General features: G+C 43.7%; 1 protein-coding gene across 2 annotated transcripts in view; it reads left to right on the top strand.

The window, feature by feature from the left end:
* The window catches only part of KDM1B (lysine demethylase 1B), a 60,096-nt gene that overhangs the window by 18,964 nt on the left and 24,595 nt on the right, over positions 1-16,537 (top strand). For both annotated transcript variants that reach the window (XM_025443722.3, XM_025443730.3), the window contains exons 7-9: positions 9,954-9,992; positions 13,988-14,192; positions 15,533-15,717. In XM_025443722.3, coding sequence (XP_025299507.1) covers positions 9,954-9,992; positions 13,988-14,192; positions 15,533-15,717 — 429 coding nt within the window. The remainder of the gene's footprint in view (positions 1-9,953; positions 9,993-13,987; positions 14,193-15,532; positions 15,718-16,537) is intronic.

Here is a 16,537-nt window from a genome sequence, read left to right on the forward strand (position 1 = left end):
CTTCCTCATACAGCAGTCTGTATTAAGCTGATGATCATTTAGGTTTGAACCCATTCTTTTCTCCTGTCTTCCCTACGTTTTAGGTATAGGGTGTCATATTTTACATCCTTTTATTTCATGTGTTCATTGATTTTTTTACAGAAATACTCATTTTTGCTGTGTGTGTGTTTCCTACCCCCATACAGTGATTTTTTGGTCTTTCTTTTCCACTCAAAGAGTCCCTTTTAATATTACCTACTAGGCTAGTTTAGTGGTCACAAACTCCTGTAGGTTTTGTTTGGGAAACTCTTTGTCTCTTCTATTCTGAATGATAGCCTTGCTGGAAAGAGTATTCTTGGCTGCAGGTGTTTCCCATTCAGCACTTTGAATATATCATGCCACTCCCCTGGCTTGGAAAGTTTCTGCTGAGAACTCCACAGACAGCTTTATGGGGTTTCCTTTCCATATAACTGTTTTTGTTTATATTACGGCCTTTAATATTTTTCCTTATCACTATATTTGTCATCTAATTACAATATGTCTTGGTGTAGATCTGCTTTTGTTGATTTTATTGGAGGTTCTCTTTGCCTCCTAGATCTAGATATCTCTTTCCCAGATTAGGGAAGTTCAGCTATTCTTTTTTTGATCAGATTTTATTTATTTATTATTTATTTGATAGCATGCGAGCGTGCTGGGGGTAGCGAGAAGGACAAGCTGACTCCACAGTGAGTGCAGAGTCCCATGTGGGGCTTAACCCCATGACTCTGAGACCATGACCTGAGCTGAAACTAAGAGTAGGAATCTTTTTTTTTTTTTTTTTTAAGAGTAGGATTCTTAACCATCTGAGCCACCCAGGTGCTCCTCAGCTATTATTTCTTCAAGTAAATTCTCTTCTCTCTCTCCTTCTTCTGAGACTCCTATAATCTGAACATTACTACATTTGATGGAGTTGCTGAGTTGTCTAAGTCTATTCTTGTTTTGCATAATTCTTTTTTTTTTCACCTTGATTACTTTTCATTACTCTGTCTTCTACATTACTGATTCTTTCCTCTGCGTCTTGCATCCTGTTCATTCCATCAGATGTGTTTCTCATTTCACTCTGTGTTATTCCTTTTCTCTGTGTCAAAGGTCTCAGTGTTCTTTACTCTTTTCTCAAACTCGGTGAGTATCCTTATGATCATTGCTTTAAATTTTCTGTCAGGCAGGTTACTTATATCTGTGTCCCTTAGAACTCTGGCTGTTGCATGGTCCTTTAATTTGGGGCAGTTTCCTCTGTCTTCTCATCTTGTCTAAGTCTCTGTGCCTGTTTTTCTGTTAGGAAAACCAGCTACATTTGTTCTTGACGGTAATGGCCTTTTGAAGAAGAGGTCCTATAGTGCCCTGCCATGCAGTATTTCCTGTTCCCCAGGGTCTGGTACTTCTGGGAGTATCTCCAGTGTGTGCTGGGAGTGTTCTGCAGTTGTGTCATGGCCACCTCCTCCTTCAGACCAGCCCTCTTTGCCTGGTGGGAGCAGTGTTTGGTTCCTGGCCTGATGTGGTACATTTTTTAAATTCATTCATTCATTCATTCATTCCAACGTGGTGCATTTTAACTAGATGTGTTTTGGTCTGCTTGTGAAATGGGAGCTGTTATCCCTGCCACCAGAACTGAGGTCTTGCAAAACTCCAGAGTGGGGAGATGTGGTGTGGGAAGGGGTTTGCGCTGGCCTGTGGGAGTAATGGGCCTGCCATGCTGGGATTGAGGCACACATGACTGGGAAGGTTGGTTCCCCTGGAACACAGGGCTGGTGTGAGGCTTGACATAGGTGAGTTGCATAGCAAGTGTTGGCACTGGCCTGGCTCCTGCAAGTGGCTCTGTGTTAATGCTGAGGATGAGCAAGAGAAATGGCTCCTGCCATTTCCTTTGTTCCCAGAGGGATGTCTCCAGGATCTCTACTTCTCTGGGACTTCGTCTGAGATGAGGAATAAACCTTCCCACTTTGTATCCCACATGCTCTTTGGGTCACTGTTTTTTCTTTTTTTCTGGGGGGGGGGGGGTCACTGTTTTTTCCATGCTGCATGTCCAAGGGCTGTTGGTCCTCCCCCCCCCGCTCTCTAACAGCAGCCCTGATACCCTCTGGGTTGTATCCCAGCCCACCCCACTGACCTTTAGAACTCTAGGCTTTAAGTCCTGCTGGGTTGCAAGAACTTGGCCCTCCTTTGTGCTCTCCTGTGTGCTCATTTGACTCTTGCTCTTCTCCTTGACCATGGCTCCCTCTCTGCTGCAGTGGTCAGGATCCATTTCTCTTCCAGGCCACATCCATCTCTGCACTTCTACCTTCTTCAGTGTGGCCTTTTCTTATGGAGTTTGTTCTGCCAGTCTTCAGATCAATTTCTGGAGTACTTAGGATTATTTGATAGGTACCTAGTTTTATTCATGGGATGAGGCAAGCCTAGGGACCTCCTACTCTGCTGCCATCTTCCCCTCTGAAAATAAAGTTTTATTGGAATACAGCCATGCTCATTCATTATGTATTATCTATGGCCGCTTTCCTGCTAAGGAGTTGTGATGTAGACTATATGTTGCATGGAATTTAAAATATTTACCATCTGGCCCTTTACAGAAAATGTTTCCCAACCTCTCATCTGATCCATGAGCATGGTATATCTCCATCTTTTCAGGGTCTTTAATTTCTCTCCAGAGTGTTTTTTTTTTTTTTTCTAGTTTGCACTGAGGTGTCTTTCGTTAAATTTATTAAGATATTTTGCTTTATCTAAGTAGAATTTATTTTTAACTTTATTTTTAAGTCGTTTGTTGTAATTGTATAGAAATACAATTTACTTATATGTATTGACTTTATATCGAGAGACTTTCTTGAAGACACTTACTAGATTTCAAAGATCTTCTTGTATATTCCTTTGGGTTTTTTACAGTCATAGGCCCTGTGAATTAAGACTCTTGCTTTTGGGATCCCTGGGTGGCTCAGCGGTTTAGCACCTGCCTCTGGCTCAGGGCGTGATCTTGGAGTCCCGGGATCAAGTCCCACATCAGGCTCCCTGCATGGAGCCTGCTTCTCCCTCTGCCTGTGTTTCTGCCTCTATCTCTCTCTGTGTCTCTCATAAATAAAATTTCTTAAAAAAAAAAAAAGACTCTTGCTTTTTAAAAAAACTTATCTTTGGCTCTTCTTTTTCCCTTATTACGTTAGTCAGGACTATCAGTACGGACTTGAGTAGAAGTTGGACAACAGAGATCTTTTCTTGTTCTTGACTTAGGAGGAACGTGTTCAGTATTTTATTATTATATATAGTGCTGACTGTAGCTTTTCACAGATATCTTTTGTCAGACTGAGTAAGTCCCTCTCCCTAGTTTGCAGAGAACATTTTATTATGAATGGATGTTGGATTTTGTCAAAAATTTTCTCTTCATCTTGTATGATGATCATGTGGGTTTTTCTCATTTAATCTATTAATGTGATGAATTGCACGGATTCTAGCATGTTGGAACAACTTTATGCTCCTGGGTGGGGGGAAATCCTACTTGTTCTTAATATATTGTCCTTTACTGCTCATATTTTGTTGTAGAATTCTGCACCTGTGTTCATGATGAATACTAGTCATTTCCTCTTGTAATATCCTTGTCAGGTTCTGATATCCAGGTTATGCTGGCTTCATAAGACATTGATAAGTATATCCTCCTTCTCTATTTTGTTAGAGTCTGTGTGAGATTGATACTTGTTTTTTACTGTTTGGTATAATTCAGTAGTGAATACATTGGACTAGTTTTCTTTGTGAGAAGTTTTGAAATGATTCAAATTCGGTGTATTTAACAGATATATGGCTATTCACATGGTTTATTCTACCAATTTTAGGTAACTGTGTCTTGTGGGTTTTTAAAGTTTTTTTTAAGATTTTATTTATTTTTTATTTATTCAGAGAGAGAGAGCGAGAGAGAGAGGCAGAGAGACAGGCAGAAGGAGAAGGCTCCATGCAGGCTCCATGCAGGGAGCCCGACGTGGGACTCGATCCCGGTTCCCCGGGATCATGCCCTGGACTGAAGGTGGCGCTAAACCGCTGAGCCACCCAGGCTGCCCTTTTCAAGTTTTTTTAATTAAATTTTTTTTTTATTTTTTATTTTTTTTTTTTTTAAGAAAGAGAACATGTGCATGCAGGCGGTGGGGGCAGGGGCAGAGAAAAGGGAGAGTGAGAATCCTAAGCAAGCTCCATGCCCAGCATGGAGCCCAATGCAGGGCTAGATCTTACTACCTGAACCAAAATCAAGGATGCTTAACTGACTTAAGTCACCCAAGGTACCCCTAATTATTTATTTATTAATTTTTTAATTTTTAAGTAATCTTTGCAGGGCTCAAACTCAACAACTGAAGATCAAGAGTTATATGCTCTACCCACTGGCCAGACAGGTGCCTCTAGACAGTTGTGGGTTTTTTTTTTTTTTTAATATTTTATTTATTCGTGAGAGATGGAGAGAGAGGCAGAGACACAGGCAGAGGGAGAAGCAGGCTCCATGCAGGGATCCCGATGTGGGACTCGATCCCGGAACCCCGGGATCACACCCTAAGACAGATGCTCAACCACTGAGCCACCCAGGCATCCCCAACAGTTGTGTTTTTGAAGAAATTTGTTTATTTCATCTACATTGTCAAATTTGTTAGAGTTGTTAGTGCTGTTCCCATTTCTTCTTTTAGGATCTGTGGTGGAATCCCTATTTTATTTTTGATGTTGGCAGTTTGGGAGTGAAGGGTGGTATGTACAGATCTAAGCCTAGGACCAGGGTCTTGCAATGAGCAAGTCTTGTTCTGAAACCTTTCAGGTTAGCCCTAATTGGCGCTCAGGCTGAACCTTCGGAGCAGAAGCCCTCTCTGCAGGATAGGAGAGAAAAACAAGGGAGAGGGCTGATGTTGGGGGACTGGGTAACTCATTTTCTAGACTTAGTGGGTACAGGGATGGGAATTGGGGTTTGAGTAGTGAAGGCACACGAGCATGTCCTGCAAGCTGTTCAGTATTGTGGTTGCACTGAATGTAACAACTAGCACCTGTGGTCCAGATGATTTCTCAAGTGGATTTCTCCTTTTTCTTTTCTTTTCTTTTCTTTTCTTTTCTTTTCTTTTCTTTTCTTTTCTTTTCTTTTCTTTTCTTTTCTTTTTTCTTTTTCCTTCTTTCCTTTCCTTTTTTTCTTTTTCTTTTTCTCTTCTCTTCTCTTCTCTTCTCTTCTCTTCTTGATTTTATTTATCTGACAGAGCCCCAGAGAGCACATGTTGGGGGGAGGGGAACAGCAGAAGGAGCAGGAGAAGCAGATTCCCCACTGAACAGGGAACCAGATGCAGGCTGGATTCCAGGACCCTGGGATCATGACCTGATCCAAAGGCAGATGCTCAACCAACTGAGCCACGCAGGTGCCCTGAATTTCATTATAATACTGAAGGAGAGCTCAGCCGGGGAGCAGTCAAAAATAGCAGGCTGTTTTTTTTTTTTTTTTTTTTTTTTTTTTCAGGCTGTTTTAATAGATACTAGCCTTGGGGCATTTTAACCCCACCTGTTTTTCTGAAGATTTCAAATAATTGTTTTAAAGATGAAACAAATATCTTGGATGACTTGCATAATAATGTTTATGTGGCTAAACAGTAGGTGTGTTTTACATACAAAGTTTATATGAAAATCATTTTGTCCCGGCCATGGTTTAACTGGGTTTGGAGTTATCCATCATCCCTCTTCTCTTTTACGTGAGATAACAGAAAGTACAATTTTGACTTCGTTTCTACTAATTCTTCAGATCATTTGTGTCCCTTTTCTCCTTTATGTGATTTTTCTTCCCGTGGTCACTGTCTCTTTCATGTTCTTCAACTTAAGCTGCTTTTGAAAAGCCTAAGGTTTTCTTTAAAGTGAGCTTGTTTTTAGAAAAATGACGTATGGGGAGCCCTGGTGGCTCAGCGATTTAGCCCCGTCTTCAGTCTGGGGTGTGATCCTGAAGACCTGGGATCTAGTCCTGTGTCGGGCTCCCTGTGTGGAGCCAGCTTCTCCCTTCTCCCTCTGCCTGTGTCTCTGCCCCTCTCTCTCTCTCTCTCTCTCTCTCTCTCTCTTTCTGTGTATGTGTGTGTCTCTCATGAACAAATAAATAAAATCTTTAAAAAAAAATGATGTGCTCATCGTTGAAACATTGAAGCGATATAGAAAAGAACAAAGATAGCAAAAGTAAACCAAAAAAAAACACCAAATTCATGTGGTCAACATCATGAAATAACCATTGTCTGATGAGGTTCATTCAAGAATATTCCCACATGTGTTCAGGGAGAAGGCCTGGCTGACAAATCACTTCAGAGTGAGGAATAGTACACCTGTGTTGGTTTGATGTTACATGGTTGCATCTAACACAGTGAAACTTAAAATAAGAAAAAGAAGCCAAAGTGAAATGAGAAAGTGCTAAACATGGAATAATGATTTTTTTCATCACAAGGAATAATAGTTTCTAAAATCTCTCGGATGGGCACTTGGGTGGCTCAGTGGTTAAGTGTCTACCTTCAGCTCAGGTCGTGATCCCGGGGTCCTGGGATCGAGTCTCACGTCGGGCTCCCTGCAGGGAGCTGCTTCTCCCTCTGCCTACGTCTCTGCCTCTCTCCGTCTCTCATGAGTAAATAAATAAAATCTTTAAAAAATTTTTTAAAAAATCTCCCTGAAAGGTTAAGAAGACATGTGATGAGAATATTAGGAGGTTGGAATTGCCCTAACTTCTTTCTTAAATTGCATGTTTTGATCTTAAATACCAGTTGACACCCAACCACGAAAGAGGAAAAAATAAATTACATCACACTTCAGGCTGCCTCGCCTTCTCCTCACTCCCAGTTCTTATTAGTGTTTTGAACATGTATTTTCCATCACCCTAATCCCCCTGCCGTTTACTCTTGCTTCTGTGTTTATGTGGCATTACTGTTTCCCACAATTTCTGTGATTCATCACATGGTTGGATGTATTGTAACAGCAAGTCTTTCTTCCCAGTAAGGGCTCAGAGGTGTCAGATTCCTTATGTTTTTGAGACCTTAACGGTCTTTCTCTCCTCCTGCCTGCCCCCATCTTGAAGCTGAAGGGTTTACGGTCTTTTGGAATTCCAGCTTCTGTCTATGGCACCTCTTCTCCCCTCTAGGGATCCTCCTTTGAGACCCACTGCTCCCGTCTCAATCGATTGCCATCCATACCCTGAACTTGTGAAATATTTATCTAAGTGGTGTCTATTGACCCAGAGTCACTTTGGTCTTCAGCTTAGTATTCGGTCCAGGACAAAGTCTGGAAAGCTTTATTTGTAAAACAACATTAAACAGAATGGTAGGTGGCTCAGTGGTTTAGCACCACCCTCAGCCCAGGGCCTGATCCTGGAGACCTGGGATCAAGTCCCACGTCAGGCTCCCTGCATGGAGCCTACTTCTCCCTCTGCCTGTGTCTTTGCCCCTCTCTTTCTCTGTGTGTGTGTCTCTCATGAATAAATAAATAAAAAATCTTACCCAAAAAACAACAAAACAAAACAAACAGAATGGTAATGAGGCTGCACATGATCTTTGGGGATTTGCTTTTGTCAAATTTTTTTTTTTAAATTTTTTTAAGAGACTGAGAAAGAGAGGGGCAGGGATGAGGCAGACAGCGAGAGAAGGAGTCTCAAGCAGGCTCCACGTCCAGCTTGGAGCCCAACATGGGATGGGGCTTGATTCCACACCCCTGAGATCACCTCCTGAGCCAAAATCAGGAGTTGGATGCTTAATCAACTGAGCCACCCAGGTGCCCCTGTCGGTTTAAAATATAAAGACGCTTCCATGTCAGTATATAAAGATCTCTTTGTTCTCAGAGACCACATAATACATAGTCCACTGGACTGATATATCCTGATGAATTTAGCCTGACTAAAAGGTATTTAGGTGACTTTTAAATGTTTACTGGCATTGACAATACTATAGTGAAGAGCTTTGTATCTATGCCATTTTCAGTATACTTGTAGGATCAAGTCTAGGAAATGAAATTTCTTTGTTAAAATAGATAATGGTCATTTTCTTCCCTCCCTCCCTCCCTCCCTCCCTCCCTCCCTCCCTCCCTCCCTTCCTTCCTTCCTTCCTTCTCCATGCCCAGTGTGAGGCTTAACTCTCAACCTGAGATTAAGAGTCGCATTCTTGGGGCACCTAGGTGGCTCAGTGGTTGGGCCTTTGGCTCAGGTCGTGATCCTGGGGTCCTGAAATCGAGTCCCCCATTGAGTTCCCTGACGGAGTCTGCTTCTCCCTCTGCCTATGTCTCTGCCTCTCTCTGTGTGTTTGTTTGTCTCTCATAAATAAATAAAATCTTCAGAAAAAAAAAAAAAGTTGCATGCTCTACTGACTGATCCAGCTGGGTGCCCCTATATGGTCATTTTAATATGAACTAATACATAGACACAAAAGAGGATTTACAGTGCTATGTCAGGAATAAGGAATGAAAGCCAGCACTCAGTTACCTGGCATCCAGTTTTCAGAAGCAGAGCATCACCGGCTCCTGTAACTCCCTGGGTGCCCATCAGTACTTAGCCTTCTCTTCCTCCCCTGCAAGTCTTCTGAATTTTGCATTTATTATTTCTCTGCTTTTTGTTACAGAGTTAATGCATATTTATGACACCAAACAACATGTAAAGTTTTCTATATTTCTGTATTGGTGATAAATTACATCCTGTTGTTTCTATTCCTCTGTAGCTTGCTCTTTTTACTCAACAGTGAGGTTTTTCAAACACATCCATGTTGATGCTTAAGCTCTAGTTCATTAATTTTCCCTGCTGTGCAGTATTGCCTTGCATAAATCTACCTACCACAGTATGTCTGTTCTGTTCGTGGACGTGAGGGTGGTTTCTCGTTTCAGGCTGTTAGATACATGTGAGCATTCTTGCATGCCTCTCCTAGTGCATGTGTGCAAGAGTTTCTCTGGAAAATATTCTGGGGGCCAGATTTGCCAGGCCATATGGGATGTCAGTCTTCAGTTTATTTAGGTAACTTTTTTATATTGAAGTATAACATACAAACAGAAAATGCACAAATCAAAATGCATAGCTCAGTGAAGTTTCTGAGAGTCTGTCTTTAGCCAGCTCCCAGGCAAGAAATTGAACTCTTCCCAGCCACGCAGGAGCCACCCTGGACCCCGTTTCACTCAAAAGCCTCCATCCCTTGCTCCCCTACTCATGATCTTGGCTTACTGAACTTTTGGTAAATGGAATCACACAGTATGTGTTCTTCTGGGGCTAGCTTCTTTGTCACCATTATGTTGGTGAGTGTGTCTATGTCGTAGTGTGTAGTTTATGGTTGGTTCTTTCTCATTACTGTGTCGTGGGCCATTGTTTGAACCTAACACTTTATTTATTCTACTCTTGGTGGACCTTTTTTTTTTAAATTTTATTTATTTATTCATGAGAGATAGAGAGGCAGAGACACAGGTTGAGGGAGAGGCAGGCTCCTTGCAGGGGACCTGATGCGGGATTCAATCCCAGAACTCTGGGATCACACCCTCTGCCAAAGGCAGACATTCAGCCACTGAGGCACTCAGATGTCCCCTCTTGGTGGACTTCTGAGCTGTGTATAGCTTTTTTCTATGACAAATAGTGCTCCTTTGAACTTTTTTTTTTAAGATTTATTTATTTTAGAGAGAGCATGAGTGGAGGGAGAGGGAGAGAGAAAATTTCAAGCAGACTCCCTGCGCAGTATGTATGTCTTCAGCTGTGCAAGATAGTGCCAAATTATCATGCATTTAAATCTTGTGTATTTTGTTAAATTCGTTCCAAAATCATTCTGTTCCTTTAGCTTTCCACCCAGGACATTTTTATGAGAGTAGCTGTCTCCTCCACACCCTCACTCCTGCAGTATTTTATCTCACTTTTCGCTTTTGCCACATAGGTGAAAAGGGGTATCTTACTGAAAGCAAATTGACACACCTGCACTTTATAAGTAAATCTAGTTACCAAATTAACACTTGGTTTTCTTTTGCAGCCCGAGACCTCAGATCATTGTTCCCTTCCAGAGGATCTAGTGAGTATTTTTGCATGTCCTAGGCTATGGTTCATGGTGCCGTGGATGATAAAATTACTATATGTCAGTGGCAATAACAGTTTTATGAGTTTCTCTGTATTTGGTTGCTGATCAAAGGCTCTTAATCTAACATGACACCTATATGATGAAAATACTAGCAGTAGTGGTATCATGGGTGATCCTCCCCTGCCTTAAGGAGAAAGAAGTCAAGTTCTATTGCCCCATGTCAAAAGGAATTAAAAAAAGAAGAAATGGATAGCTTGCTTTACTACAAGGATCAGCCTTGTTATCCTTGTTTCTCCTGGGTGGCTTTGTGACTTTATCTGCATTTGAATCCTTCCAAGGAAAGAATAAGAGGCTGGTAATTTGATGGTCTTGGCCCAGATTCAGCTGCAAGGGTGCTCTTGTGTATTCTGAGCTCAGGGTAGCTGCTGCATCCAGTCCTGTCCCTGTTCAGAGCGGGGGAGGGGAAGCAGCAAGTCCAAGAGGCCGAGCCTCCTCACATTTCATTTATCGTATGGAACTTTGCTACCTGAGCTAGTAGATTCCATGACCCAGATGGCAGCTCCCATGGCTGTTTTAGAAAATGAGGGGATCCCTGGGTGGCTCAGCAGTTTAGCGCCCGCCTTCGGTCACACCCTGGAGACCCAGGATCGAGTTCCATGTCGGGCTTCCTACATGGAGCCTGCTTCTCCCTCTGCCGGTATCTCTGCCTCTCTCTCTGTGTCTCTCATGAATAAATAAAATCTTAAAAAAAAAAAAAAAAAGAAAGAAAATGATGCTTTACATTTCTGAGTTTCTAAAATTCTGAGATTCTGGATTATTTTGCATTTTAGTAATACAGGGGTGTTAATTTGCAGTTTGTCTACACATCTGAAACTGTGGGTCTTTGATGTTTAGGCAGAGGGTGAATTGAACACCTATTAAATCTACTTGAAATCTATTCTGTCACATAAAACGATGTGTTAGATACACTTTTTTTTTTTTTTAAAGTAGGCTCCACACCCAGTGCAGACCCCAATGCAGACTAGAACTCACAGTCCTAAAGTCAAGACCTGAGCCGAAATAGAGTCAGATGCTTAACCGACTGAGCCACCCAGGCACCCTCCGCCATGCACACACATATTTTCAATAATCAATTATACCCTCAAGCATTCCCATGGGAAAGAGTGACCCAAATAATTTCCAGATTTAGGGTAGACAGAATGAGATCATAGATACAAAGGAAAACATAACTGTAAATACATTTGGAAAACCTTATGAATCTGTCCCCTGACATTCAGACCATTTTGCATACAAAACAATGCAAATCAGCTCCGGGACAGAGGCCATATTCTTGGAATATAAGAGCTTTAAAACGTGTAGAAGCGTTCCTGGATTTCATCTGCCAGTGATTTATTTTTGTGGACAGTTAAGAAAGGGTCTAGAGTAGGTTTATAGCCATATCACCTACTTTACCCTTATTTTATTTCTATAGGTTCTTGGGTCACTTTAATTTTTTTGTTTTAAATGTTTTATTTTTAAAAATTTTTAAAGATTTATCTATTTTGAGAGAGCATAGGGAGTAGGGGAGGGGCAGAGGGAGACGCAGACTCCCCGCTGAGCAAGGAGCCAGATGCGGGGCTGGATCCCAGGACCCTGCCTTCACAACCTGAGCTGAAGGCAGACACTCAAGCCACTGAGCTACCCAGGTGCCCCTAGGGTCGCTTTAAAGCAGGTTCCAAATTTTGAGTGCCTGTATGAGTTTCCTAGGGCCGCTATAAATTATTATAAACTGGGTGGCTTAAAGCAACAGAAGTGTGCTGTGTCACAGTTTCAGAGGCTGAGTCTGAAGTGAAGGTATTCCCAGGGCCACTCTCTCCCTGAAGGTCTGGGGAGTGTGTCCTGCCGCCTGCAGCTTCTGGTGGTGCCAGCAGTCCTGGGCATTCCTCTGCTTGTCCACGGATCACTGCAGGCTCACCCTTGTCGTCACGGGGCTCTCTCCCTGTGTGTCTCCCTGGCTCTGTGGCTCTGCTTCTCTTCTTCTAAAGACACTAGTCGGGCTGAGTGTAGGCCTCTCTCTGCTCTAAGTGTGGTATTTGTTTTAAGGACCTCATTTCCAGATAAGGTCACGTGCTGGGGTTCTGGGTGGATATGGATTTTGAGGAAGCATTGTCAAACCCCGTGCAGCGGCTCTTTCATTAAATATGCTAATCGATTGACAATATCCAGTACGATTTCTTCCGGGGTATGTGTACTTAAGGTGAGAATGGGGTTCTTGATGGTGTACCGACGAAATGACAGCCGAGTAACCCGGGAACGGTGCGTGTGCTGGGAGGACGTGCTGGTTTATCAGTTGCTGCTGGAGCTGCTCATACGCCAGTGCAGAGACTGGTTGGAGGAGTCTCAAACAGGCTTCTGGGGAAAGGACTGGGAACAGGTAGCAAAATGGCAGGACCTCTCTTGGGTCCTGACTCAATTCACCCACAGCTGCAAGACCCCAGAAGCACAAGAGCGTGGGTTCGCGTTCATTAGGGCGCCTTCATTCTGACCTCTGCACGGTCCGTTTGGAGTGTTGGGAGCTGAACGCTCCATTTACTCTCTCCTTGGGGCTACACTAGGAAGGGATCCACAGGGGCAGCCGTGGTGTGTCTGAGAAGTTGCTGAAGCTTCTCTTGTTCTCCGGCACAGCCCAGGCCGGCCGAGGTTAGCCTTGAGAACAGAGAACAAACCGAAATGCCTTCAGGGCCTGGGCAGGTAGATGAATGTGTGAAGCAGCTGGTAGTAATTTATAGCAGGTGTTGGGGCTTGTAATCAACCGAAAAATGCTCGCCCCAGACTTGGACCCTGTGAAAGCTGAGGAGGAAGCAGAACACATCTGCAAACCGGATTCCCCCTCTGGACCTCAAGGTCACAGACCCCTGCTTGATGGCAGGTGGCATCTGCTTAAAGCCTGCAGAACTGCCACCACAGGGTCCCAGAGCTCAGGGTTCTCCTAGATTAGATTCTTAGAATTCTTGGACCACACATTCAAGATCATGTTTAGAAAAGGCCGTCGAACATAGGCTTTGGCGGCGGTGTTGCTTTAGAAGCCAAGTAAATTTTATTCTTATTGCAATAGTTAGTCATCATGGGGATGCTTTGATCCAATGAGTCCATATGTTAAATCAACTCTGGAATGTGATCACATATCTTAAGACCAAAAATAGCTTTTTTGTTCATTTCTACATTTAGCATCTTATTTCAACTGTTGTAGTGTACTTCTTCCTCTGAAAGTGTTCAGTAGCTTCTAGCAGAAAAGAGTAATGCTTGACTACTTCTCAGGAGAACTATTTTTTTCTGCCCAGTTTCTAAACTAAAGTTATCTTTAGATCCTAAGTGAAGTGGGGGGGGGTTGGGGGGCATGGATAATAAATGATTACTGAAGAGAAAGAAGTTTTCTATGTTAAGCCAAAAGCCGGACTTGCAATGTAGTGGATTGTACTGGTTGTGACGTTACCTGTAATGACACTGTAATGCACCCTTAAGATTTTCCTGGTGTTCTGGGGGATTCCTGGGTGGCCCAGTGGTTTAGCGCCACCTTAGGCCCAGGGTGTGATCCTGGAGACCCAGGATCAAGTGCCACGTTGGGCTCCCTGCTCCCTGCGTGGAGCCTGCTTCTCCCTCTGCCTGTGTCTCTGCCTCTCTCTCTCTCTCTCTACCCCCCACCCCGTGTCTCTCATGAATAAATAAATAAAATCTTAAAAAATTTTCCTGGTGTTGGTGGGGGCTTGGTGTTTGAGGGGGCATGGGAGGAGGCTATTGCTGTCTATCTGCAAGAACTCTGCTATGAAATGTTCTCTCCGGCTGTTTTGGTTTCTAAATCTGAGTGTGCAGAACTCTGGTGTGGGATTGTTGAGTGTGAAAAGGCCGAGGGGAGGGCTCTGGGTGAACGATCTATCCTTGGCTGAACCTGCATGTGCATTTCTTATGTCTGCCTTTGTCAAGCCTCTTCATCTTGCTCTGCCTCGTTTCAGAGAGTGTCGGAAGTTTCCAACCACTGGTGGTACTCCATGCTCATCCTCCCTCCTTTGCTGAAAGACAGCGTGGCAGCGCCCCTGCTCTCTGCCTACTACCCTGACTGCGTTGGCATGAGCCCCTCCTGTGCCAGCACGCACCGCGTGGCCGGCAACACCAGCCCCGGGAAGCTGGAGCACTCCAAGGCGGTCCCCTCTGTGCTGGGTGAGAGCCTGTTAAGAGTTTTTTTAGGGGCACCTGGGTGGCTCAGTGGTTGAGCGTCTGCCTTCGGCTCAGGTCATGGTCCCGTGTCCTGGCATCGAGTCCCACATCAGGCTCCCTGTGAGGAGCCTCCTTCCCCCTCTGCCTGTGTCTCTGCCTCTGTGTCTGTGTCTCTTGTGAATAAATAAAATCTTAAAAAAAAAATCCAAGGTTTTAAACAAATATTTATTTTTTAAAAAGATTTTATCAGAGAACATGTGCATAAGTTGGAGGGGGGAGAGGCAGAGGAAGAAGGGGAAGCCGACTCCCTTCCCGCTGAGCGGAGAGCCCAGTGTGGGGCTCGATCCCAGGGATAATGACCCGAGCTGAAGGCAGACGCTTAACTGATGGAGCTGCCAATGTACCACCCTATTTTAAGGTTTTTAACTAGTAACACTGGGCCCTCTAAAACTGTGGATGTGGTCTGAATCAAAGCCAAAGTGGTAAATCCCAGGGCTAGTGAAGGTGCGGTGAAATTTGGCCATGAATCAAAAACCTTAAAATAGACACCCTTTATTCTAGTAGTTTATCATAAATAGTCAAAGTAAATTATCAAAAGTTAGTCTACAGATTTATACGGCATTGTTTATAAGAGTGAAATTATTAGGTGAACCTTAAAGGGCCGGGAATAGAGGAGTGGTTAAATAATAGGAAAATATTCTTTGTCTATTGAAGTCACATTTAGTGACACAGGACAGTGTTCTCAAAAATGCAGGTTAGGAAACAGCATGTTTTTCTTGCTTTTAAAAAATGGGTGCTTGATATATTAACAGTCTCTGTGCATAGAAGCAGAACTAAGTATAGACTCTACCCTTAAATGTCACCTCATGGCTCAAGGATGATCAGGGGTTAGTGACTGTTATGTGCCTCTGTGAACTGACTCATATTTTAATCAGAAAATTCCAATAAAGGTTACTTTTAAAATCTAGTTCTGTGGGGAGTTGGCGGTCACAGAGTTTCAGTCTGATGAGATAATAGAAGGTCTGGAGATTTGTTGCACAACAGTGTGAATCCACTTCACCCGGCTGAACAGGACACTTCAACACGGTCGAGGTGGTCGATTTTATGACAGGCGCGTAACCCCAATTAAAACCTTAAAAACTTTTTTCCCATACTATAGAAATTAAATTCATGAAGGAAGAAGAAGTATGTAGTTCACGTGTATCTCGTCTGACTGGCCAGAGGGAGCGGGGATGTTTCTGTGGGACAGGCCATAGGCCTCGCCGAGGCGTATGCTGGCTCTGTCACGACCCTGGGCTTGGCGGGTGCAGCTACAGGATTTGTGCGTCTGTGTCTACTGTCAGTTCCAGGCATGAACCGGTACTTCCAGCCCTTCTACCAGCCCAACGAGTGCGGCAAAGCCCTGTGCGTGAGGCCGGACGTGATGGAGCTGGACGAGCTCTATGAGTTCCCCGAGTATTCCCGAGACCCCACCATGTACCTGGCCTTGAGGAACCTCATCCTCGCACTGTGGTACACCAACTGCAAAGTGAGTGGAGGCAAAGTCAGCTAAGGCCCACGGACGGAAGGCCGCTCTGGAAAGAGGGGGGCTGCCTTCGCTTTGGGGAAGCCTTTAGATGAGGGGTTCTCTACCCTCGCACTGTTGACATTGGGTGGATCTCCTTTGTAGGGGGGCTGTCCTGTGCCCTGTGGGATGTTCGGCAGCAGCCCTGGCCTCCACCCACTAGCTGCCAGTATCACCCCCAGTTGTGACAACCAGAGATGTCTCCATCCTTGCCTAATGGGCGCAGAGCCTCCCCATCCTGGGAACGAACCACTGCCTCAGATTATCTGCCATCCGAATTTTTGAGTCTCTAGTGAGTGACTGTAAGGTGCAGATTTGGTTTCAGAGAGTTCCAGTATGAATGCAGAGAGGAAAAAAAAAAAACATTCAAGATTGGATTAGAACCCCTTGAGGGCAGGGATTCTGAACTCATTACCCTCCAACAGCTGAGACTGATTATATGTTAGAGGCCTCATGCAGCCTCCACCTGGAAAGGGGCAAGGCCAAATGCAGGGGAATATAAGCTTTTCTTTAATTTCTTTTCTTTCTTTTTTTTTTTTTTAAACAAAGGTTTTCCTGACCCTGGTTTTTTTTTGTGATTTATTAATTTTTTCTGTAATTATTTGAGTGACTGCTGAATGCAGGACATTTGACAAGATGGCCAAAGTAATCGTGATTAAAGAAAGACATCCCATTACACCTTGGTATTTCACTGGATCAGCACCTAGCGTGAGATGACCTGATTAGGTGTATGGCTGTTAATACAATTTATAGGAAGTATATAAGTGGCTTGGACACAGAATTG

The sequence above is a fragment of the Canis lupus genome, chromosome 35 (assembly GCF_003254725.2).
Source record: "Canis lupus dingo isolate Sandy chromosome 35, ASM325472v2, whole genome shotgun sequence".
In the NCBI taxonomy this organism is placed as follows: domain Eukaryota; kingdom Metazoa; phylum Chordata; class Mammalia; order Carnivora; family Canidae; genus Canis; species Canis lupus.